Source organism: Poecilia reticulata, linkage group LG11 (genome assembly GCF_000633615.1).
Source record: "Poecilia reticulata strain Guanapo linkage group LG11, Guppy_female_1.0+MT, whole genome shotgun sequence".
Lineage (NCBI taxonomy): Eukaryota > Metazoa > Chordata > Actinopteri > Cyprinodontiformes > Poeciliidae > Poecilia > Poecilia reticulata.
The window spans coordinates 22,778,763-22,788,106 of record NC_024341.1 but is presented as its reverse complement, the minus strand read 5'-3'; the positions used below and the strand labels follow the sequence as shown (position 1 = coordinate 22,788,106).

The window sequence follows — 9,344 nt, the reverse complement described above, 5'->3', positions numbered from 1 at the left end:
AAACATTTGAAACATCAACACGTTGATAAATTATGTAGCTAAAAACACTTACTGTAAAACAGTAAAACATTGAAGAAAATAAAAAATTTGTGGCGCATAAGGTTGAAAGTTTTGACCGCTGCAGTTTTTAATTTCAGCCACTGTTTTGAAACAGGTGCAGTACCCAAGTTCAGTCAGACACAGCACAGCTGAACGCTTTACCACCTGTTRAGGATTCAACCTCAAATATCAAATTATTCTGTTTGCTCTGAGATTTCCACTCTCAGACCAGAGGATGAAGGAGCGATAGTGAGCTAGGTGGTCCAGCTTTTCTGCCAGGTGTTCAATCAGCTTCCTGCAGCTTCAGTGCTCATTTTAGAGCTTCCTGTTCGAGTTTAATTATTCCCACCAGTTCAGTCACATTCCCTGCTGAGGGACAGCATCACAATTAACCAGACCACACACACACACACACAACTCCAAACGCTTGTACTTCAGTTTTATTGTTCTGAGAAAATCAACACCAAGTAAAAAATAAATTACTTCCTTGATTTTTTTTTTTTTTTTTTTTTTTAGTTTTAAACATCCTGATCAGACGCTGCAGTAACAGACCAAAGGCTTCAGAAAAAAACCGAACGGAGGAAACATTTACAAAATTGAAAATGTGATTGGGCATAATTTAATCACACCGACAAGGAAAATGGGAGTGAAAAAAAAAGGTACAGCACGAAAACTAAGATAATAAACCAATCATGCATATGGAATTAGTGTGCTTAATTTATTTTTACTCATTTATGTTCTAAAGCTGACCTAAAATTAAAAAATAAATTGATGTAGAGTATTTTCTCTGGAACAGATGGCTAACYGATAGATTACAAATACAAACAGGAAATGTTGAAAAAACAATTAAACTGGTAAAATTAAAAGGCAAGAGGTGAGAAACAGCAGTCTGTCTGTTTTTTGCCCACATTATCTATGGATTTATAACATTTTAGTTTAATCAACCTTCTCAAACATACATGTATTAGCTTAATATTATATCAATAAGCATTCATAAAACCATCTCGATAAGTAGTTTAGGTGTATCTGTGGCTTTATCAGGTCAGAAATGAATACATCACATGTTAAAATGAAATAAAAACATGCAAAACTCCACAAAGACCAGTTGTGAAGATGGAAAAATCCCTGGCTGCAATTTGTACGTGCCTTCAAAACAGAGGGGTGGGGTGGAAATCACAYAGCTGGATGCAAACATGGCCAAAATAAAGGATTATAGGAAATGCTGCACTGTAAAACCGTTTTACACGTTCACTGGTTAAATAAACAAATGGAAGGCTCAAGCAAATCTTTCCCTGGCAAAYAGGCATCAAAAGAGACCTTCAAAGAAAAGATACTTTACTCTACCATCAAAGTACCAGAAAAAACACTAGGAGGCACTTAAACAACCAGCTGAAAAACTGAAAGACCTGAAAACAAATCGATAAATTGAATACTGACAGTTTTTGGGTACTATGAACAAAAGTTCAGTACTTTCTGAGCACTTTGCTTCACCTAAACAAAATGAATAAAACTAAATAAATCTGTTCCGTTGAAGTTAATCCAATAGCATAGATGAGTTAAGTTTTCCCAACCTCATTTCCCCTCCCGTTCCATCTCCAATGTCCATAAGAAACCCCCTACATCAGGCACTTGTTGATTAGTTCATAATGGCTCCAAGCCTTCCAATCACAAAGAGCAAGCGTCCCTCTGTCCTCCAGCTTCCTCCTCTCAGTTAGTTAGTTTAGGAAGATTCTTCACTCCTCTCTTTATTCTCCTCTTTGTCCCGGCTTGCTCCTCTTCYGCCTTTGTGCTCCGTTTGCTGCGGTACACGCCGGGGGACCTCAGCTCGACATCGTCCAGCGCCAGCGCGGGGTCATCAGGCGAGACGGGTTGAGGAGCTGGGTAGTTGGGCTGGTAGTAGCGGTATGGRTCGTCCTCTTCTGCCTCTCCGTAGTTTTGGAAGACGCTGGACGGAAGTTGGACTGGAGGGATACCGCGGACGTCAGTGATCTCTTCCCCTTCTGCGTGGCCAGTCACCCAGGAAGTGATCCCACCAGTGCCACCAAGTTGAGCAAGCAGTCAGTGAGCGCCCCAAAGAAAGATGGCCGATTCCCATCACCAAGGAAAAGAGTGTTTGGAGGGCAATTTGTTGGGATTTATTAGGGTTAACGTAAGGATGAATAGAGATAAAAAAGGAAGGAGTAAGAGAAAGAAGAACAAGAGTTAGCAAGAGTTACCAAGCCATGAGTACCAAGGTTATGGAGTCATAGGACTATGGGCAAGTTAGAAGAAGTTCTGGACCTTCAAGATTAAAGTTAGAGTAAGTAACATTTGATTTTATATATATAAAAAAACCATCTCATTAGCAAATATTAGATTTGTTATCCATTAGCTTACATTCAGACTGTCACAACGGCACAAAATTAATCTCTCTCTCAAGACTTTCTGTTACTTGAAGTTAAAACGTGCGTTATATTTATATTAGGTTCTGTCTTGCTTAGTCGCTTTACAGAGRTGATCTGTGTTACTGGAGTTTGTACAAAGTCAGTAAAGGTTCTGGATTAAAAAAGAGGAACTGGATGATCGTAATCTAGAAGAAAAAGTCAGAGAAGGATGACGGTCAAGGTATGTTTASRATTTCATCTCATCTCAACAATCTTCAGCCTTAAACAATACTTATATTTGATGTTGCGTTCTCATTTTACATGCAAAAGTATCCCACAAACTTAGAACTAATATGTTCAATTTGTGAATATTGTGGTGTTGCTATGAGCTAAACTGGCATGTCTGATATGTGTACTTCACTCACCCATCACTGTTCAATAAATGTTTAAAGAAAAGGAGGCATTTTTTGTTCTCATTCTAATCTAAATATTGAAAATATGACAAGAACATGGTGTGAATGTACACATGTGGAGACAAGTGGTAAAAGTGTTTCTTTTTTTTCTTGAAACCTTTGTTTTTGATCATAAATAAATCAAAGTTTTGCACCTAACAACAAGGTTTGAAGTTGTAACCAGCTAATGGACTGACAAAAACTTTATCACCTTCTTCAGTTTGAAGCCTCTGCAGCTGTTAAAGTTCTAACTTGTGGTTGATGCTTTGCAGAAACAATTCAGTAATCACCATAATGATTTTCTGGTGAAGCTTGACAATGAAGTGACAAGAGGATGTTGGACAAACAAACACAAAAACAGAAGAAACATGCAGGATCTGCCAGTAGCTTTACAGCACAGTACCATGCAGACTGATGTGTGACCTTTAACCTCTACACACCTTAAAGATCAACACAACCATGCATTAAAGATGACTCTTACAAAGGGTTTTGAACAATAAAATGTTGGAGATTTTTATAATTGGKGTAAACGATTATCAACAATTTCATTGATCGCTTAGAAATGTTGTAGMGGTGTTCTGTTTTGTCTAATRACTTATGGTTTAATTTCRAAATYAGAAAACCCTCCAAAGAGCATCTTTAATGTAATACATACTCAGGAATGCAACAAAGCAACAATTCAGGTGAAACAAGATAAAATGCAGAATTTTTTTGTGGTTTTGTTACTCTAGTGTGGAGAAAATCATGCAATTTCAAACAGATGCTGCAGGCGAGAACTTAAAAACAARACTAAATGAGTTGGTCCCCTTCTTGCTTTTATATCAACATTTTTAATAACTATGATTTTGTCTGCTGCTTTCTTTCTCTGTATTTTTTAAATAATTAATTACAACATTAATGGTTTTCTTAAGAAGCTTATGGTGAAAGCTAGTAGCTTAGGAACACAAGTTAGTAAAAACGTTTCTAAGTGAGTTTTTATTTGCAGAACTTCCTCTTTTGGGACAAAAAAGCCAGAAACAGTTTAGAGCAAAGTAAATGTTTCATACGTTTGCATTCATTTGCCTTCTTTCTTGTCACTTTTAGAATTGAACTTTCAGAAACAATTGCTTTGTTAAAATTTAGATTTAATTATCTTTTCAACAATGAACTAAGTGCTCATTGTGCAGTTTTAACATTCTAAGTGAACTCAGAGCAAATCAAGAGGCATAAACAGTCATGAGGCTCATTTTTCCTCGGAGGTGCAGGTTTACACATGGCTCCTTGTTGTTTGGATGTTTCGCTTTGTGTTTCCTCGAAAAACGAGACCAACGCAGATAAAATGATGCAGCATAAACAATCAGACACACACATATGGTGGTGAAGCAGAATCTTGTACCATAACTGAGTATTTGAAGGTTTTTCATGTTTCACCTTTAAATACACACAGTGGGATGGAGGACTTTGATAACATGCAGACTGTTTAACTCAGTAGAAGCCTTTCAAGATGAAAAGTGGCTAATTTAATTAAATGTTTCACCTGAGAGCCCTTCTTAGAAAAGATCAACACGGCGACTGAAAGAGTTTCATGCTCAATTATCTGGTTTATGCCATGAAGACGTTGAAGTTGCCTGACGACGCAGCGCATCATGCATCATTATTCTTCCTTTAAACTCTACGTACTGTACCTCCGACATTGTAGCCCAAACACGAGTTCTGGTCACAGTATCCCGGCGGTCCTGGAGGGCCGACTGGACCGGGAACTCCGGGCCGACCAGAAGTTCCAGGGTTTCCAGGGCGACCTGTTGGACCCTGGCTGCCAGGTCTGCCCTGTCCTTGGGGACCTACGCAGTGGAAAGGTCAGAGTTCAACGATACACACTATGTTTATATAAACTGTTAAAGAAAAAAACTAAACATGTCTTCAAACATCAAGCAGAGATCCTGTGTGGAAGATGATTTACCAGGAGGCCCTGGAGGCCCTCTGGGGCCCTGGGCACCAACGCCTGCAGACCCCTTCTCCCCCTTTTCTCCTGGTTGGCCTGGAAACAGAAATAAACACATTTTTTAGACTAAAGACTAAAGTACAAATTGTTATTCTTCTACCTTTCAAACCAAATCCTTATGTATAATGTTAACTTTCACAAATATTTATAAACTTCTTACTGCCAGAAATTATTTAGTTATATAAAAATGTGTTTTAGAAAAAAAAAAAAAAAAATGTATTATGTAGTGGTTTGTAAACACAGTAAGTACAAAATATATAAATGTTTAACATTTAGTATGTTTAGTTTGACAAAACTCCAACCACTGGATTAGTGTAACGTTTTTCTATGTTTTCTATGTGATGATTGGTACATATTGAATATGCATCAGCAGMTGTGCGTTACACTTACGCCTCAGTTGTGTATTATATGATAATAGTCCAAAGGAGGGTGGAGAATATCTCTATTTACATAACAAACAACTTTTGATCTTCAGTATCTGAAACATCTCAAAGCCAAACGTTCTCTGCAACTTTAACTGCTTCACCTCGTTCTCCAGGATTCCCATTTTGACCATTCTGGCCAGGAAAGCCTGGCCTTCCTGGTGGTCCCTGTTCTCCCTGAGGCCCCGGGGAACCTTCACGGCCAGGTTCTCCTGGAGGTCCAGGCACTGTGCGGATGGACACTGGTGGACTGGGCGCTTGGTTCAAGATAGTGTTGTAGCGCGACATGTGACCTGGAAAAGGGAAGAAAAAAGGAAAAAGTCGCATTATGAAATTTTATAGCGTAAGAGAAACATGATGGACAACAAAAGCAGATCAATGGATTAAAGGGAAAAATGACTTTGATTGTTCAACTACTAATATTCTTCAGATAATTCAGACAGGAAAGTGTGACTGTGAACAACAGAGTAAGGGTCCTCTCAGATTTTTGATTTTACACAAAACAAACCCTCATGCTCGTGATTCTATGAATATGATCAATGTCAAAGGAAATTCTGGACTCATTTTAAGGCCCATGTCTCCATGTCATCCTCTCTTCCTAACTTACTTTGGATCAGCTGCTCACAGACTTGTCTGGCAATGGCCTGAACTGATGCCGTTGACTGGAGGTCACCCTGTAGACCAAGTAAAGATCATTTAATGTAGYTTGAGACTTCCAGCTCATCAACCATAACTTGGTTAATGTATGCAATGTTCCTCYGTCATTCATTTTTGATGTTTTGAGAAATTACTTTACCTGAACATTTGAATAAAATATTACAGCTAATGCAATATTATGATACTTTCATTCATTTAAAATAAGATAAGAAAAAGACACCTACCCGTTCACCTTTCTCTCCCTTTGTTCCTGGTGGACCCTGTAATAAAATAGGTAAAAGATMAMATTAATAACAAAAATAAACATACAAATAATGTACATGATATCAACTGACTCAGAGGAAAGTGCTTTTCAGACTTCATTGACCTCAAAGCAAAATTCACCTCAATAAAAGCTGTGAAAGTTTTCAGAAAGACATAAAGTTGATTGGAAACATACAGAAAACCTCCTTTCCCACGGCATTTCTATTCACATATCTCTACATCTAACTCATTACAGCCATGAAAAGGTTAACATTTAGCTGCGTATAAAAATCTCATTTTTTGATCAACTGTCATGACAGCTCACAGACGTCAGACTGCACTATGCTGTAACCCCGTTAGTCAACAGGGCCATCTGTATCAGAAAGCCATCAGATTATCTGATACACTCTTTTCTTCAGCTCAGTTCACACATTTTCTACGAGCTTTAGGTCAAGGAACTGAGAAAGTCATGGAAGAAGGTTGATTTAGTGGTCAGTGAACCATGTGTTGTTGTTTGGCCATATGCTTAGAGTTTTTTGTGGTGCCAAAAGAAGAATATTCACATGGAGTGACAGCAGACCCTCCTGAACTTAATGTTGTTCAGAAACGCACAGTTCCAGTGGTATTCCCAGTGGCATTTAGCATTTGTTCACACTGGCCTGACTTACATTGTGTTTTGTAGACTGGTTAAGACAAATCAGCCTCTTTATTATGGAATATTTATACCAWTGACTTGTGGGTATAAATATTCCTGACTTGAAAATGAGAAACATTAAAAACAGCTTCAGSCACATAAAGTAGCACGGCAGWTTTTTCTTAACATACAATATTTTTGACCAAAAAAATACATTTATTAAATTTAAAAGTTGGATTTTATTCCATTTTTTCAMTGTCAGAATATGCTGCTTTAAAATATTTATTGCGATATTTTACAGACTTTAGCAGAGTCTAATCTTTACCTTAACTTCATGCTCAATACGAAAACAAGGTAAAGGAAATATGTAGAAATTTATTCCAGACTGAACAACATTTATAGAAAATGAAAAGCACAAAATAAAAAACAACAAAAGCAAGAAAATTGCAGAGATTTATTGTTTTAGAAACTGTGTCAATCCCCGACACTCACTGCTCGGTATTTTTCTCCACCAAGTCCTCATTAAGAGCAATAACTTAACAGTGGTGCYGTAATTAGCTGATGAGTGCTCTCTGCAGTCCGCCCACGCAGCGATGATTACATGCTTGACAACATTTTATCAAAGYGATGCAAACTCATTTATCAGCAGCTTTTATCGCCTCCCACAGAGTCTTGTTTCTTCTCTGGCGCCGTTATGAAAATGTGGTTTCCTTTCACTCAAACGCAAWTAAATGCCAAAGCAGAGAAAACAAACCAAAACAAAATGCCAGAGAAAGATGTGTTTAAACCGCCTTAGAGTTTTTTCTTCTTTGCTTTGGTTTGAATTTTTTGCAGATTGCAATTTTAAAAATCCAACTTAACATTTGTTGAACCAGGGTTTTTGCAATGCATTAGAAATTCATTAACGGGTGATCTAGGYTGAAAAATGACTTAATAAGTTCATGCTATAAAAAGAGTTGGTGAAAGCTCTTGACAGAGAAGTTGTCAGTGCCGCTATTTAAGCACAACACAATGGGTTAAACTGTTGAAGTTCTTTTCACAAAATAGTCTGAACTCAGATGTCTGCCTTTGTGTCAGCTTGAATACTCTTCACTCTGCCTTTCATTTGGGTGTCTGCGTATCAAATACGGTCATAGACAGACTGGACAGGGAGCCATTAATCCCCCGTTAGCCACCTTAGCAGCTCCCAGGCCGTCTGACACTCTGCTAAGCCTGACTGACGCTACGTCCTGCTGCCTCCGGGATRTTGGCACAGTACTATAAAAGAATATGTTCTCTTTAATAAATGCAAACCAAGAAAAAAAAAGTTCACAAAGACAAACAGGGCRGTATGATCTCCAGACTCACCGGTGGTCCCAGGGTTCCCTGTTTTCCTTGGGGGCCRGTATTTCCAGGAGATCCAGGAGCTCCAGGAGTCCCCTGAGCACACAGAAGGAACGAATGCAGCTGAAATCAATGGGTTTGGTTGAGCAATTTCAAAAACTCTTCTGCATATTATCAAGTTTTCTCTCTACCTGAAGAGAGTTCATCCAATTTAATCACACAGCCAATAACCGCTAGCAATGAAATATCTCGTAATTTATCCTTYGATTTCTTTTATAAATTTTGGATAAATACATAATTGGAAACCATTTCAAAAAATACATTCTCAGACCAAACTGCTTTGGAAACAGAAAAGACATTTTCAGGTGGTCATTTTGTATTTGAAGCAACAAAGGCAAAAAAATAAAAAATAATCACACATTCTGAATATTATCCAATTTTAAATGAGCTTAAATCAAATGAGTTGACTGCATTTTAGAAATAAGCAATTATGTTATTTTGCTTTTTACTTGGAGGCACAGAAACAAATTTGCTCCAGCAATAGTTTTAATACAAATCAATAAGTTTTTCAATACTGGAGGGATTTTATGCAGGTCTCACCATAGTTCCCGGGGGCCCCGGTCTGCCCTGTGGGCCATCTTTGCCTGAAAGTCCCTGTAGAGGTGAAAGTAARTGATAAAGCCTGAGGTAGGCTTTGACTGGTTAATGTCAGCAATGATATTTCTTTTCAAGGAGTCTTCAAAATATTTGAAAGAACTCGAGTTGTTTCACAGTTTCACTACTGAAAGATTGTAATATTAAGAGATTCGGACTGACCCTGGGTCCTGGAGGTCCTTCTCTTCCTGCAGGCCCAGGTCTTCCAGGCATACCCTGAGAAAAAACGTATCAATATTTACTAAAATCTCTCAGGAATGTCATGATCAATAAACGTTCCATGAGCAAATAATCTGGCCTTACTGCAAAACAACTTCAATTTAAAAAGTGAAAAGTAGAAAAGTAGAATAATCCCACATCGGGTGAACAGTCGTTACCTGTTGTCCTTGTTGGCCAGCTTCACCTTTCTGCCCCCTCTCACCTGCAGAACCCTGCAGACAACAGATCCAGGTACTGAAAATGAATGTGGTCACACAGAAACTGTAAAATGTGAATCAGGAAGCCAGATGTTCTTACAGGGGGTCCAATGATGGAGCGGCCGCTTGGTCCCTGACGTCCAGGGGGTCCTTGAGGTCC

General features: G+C 38.3%; 1 protein-coding gene across 1 annotated transcript; it reads right to left on the bottom strand.

Annotated features, from left to right (window-relative positions):
* Window positions 1-530: 530 nt before the first annotated feature.
* LOC103472794 (collagen alpha-1(XIV) chain-like) lies at window positions 531-9,338 on the bottom strand. The gene is made up of 11 exons (XM_008422631.1): window positions 9,285-9,338; window positions 9,146-9,199; window positions 8,931-8,984; window positions 8,715-8,768; window positions 8,139-8,210; window positions 6,139-6,174; window positions 5,865-5,931; window positions 5,362-5,550; window positions 4,794-4,871; window positions 4,519-4,674; window positions 531-2,039 (listed from the first exon to the last, which is right to left on the bottom strand). The coding sequence occupies exons 3-11, from the start codon at window positions 8,979-8,981 to the stop codon at window positions 1,747-1,749; spliced, it is 996 nt and encodes a 331-aa protein (XP_008420853.1). The 5' UTR covers window positions 8,982-8,984; window positions 9,146-9,199; window positions 9,285-9,338; the 3' UTR covers window positions 531-1,746.
* Between the last annotated feature and the right edge of the window lie 6 nt (window positions 9,339-9,344).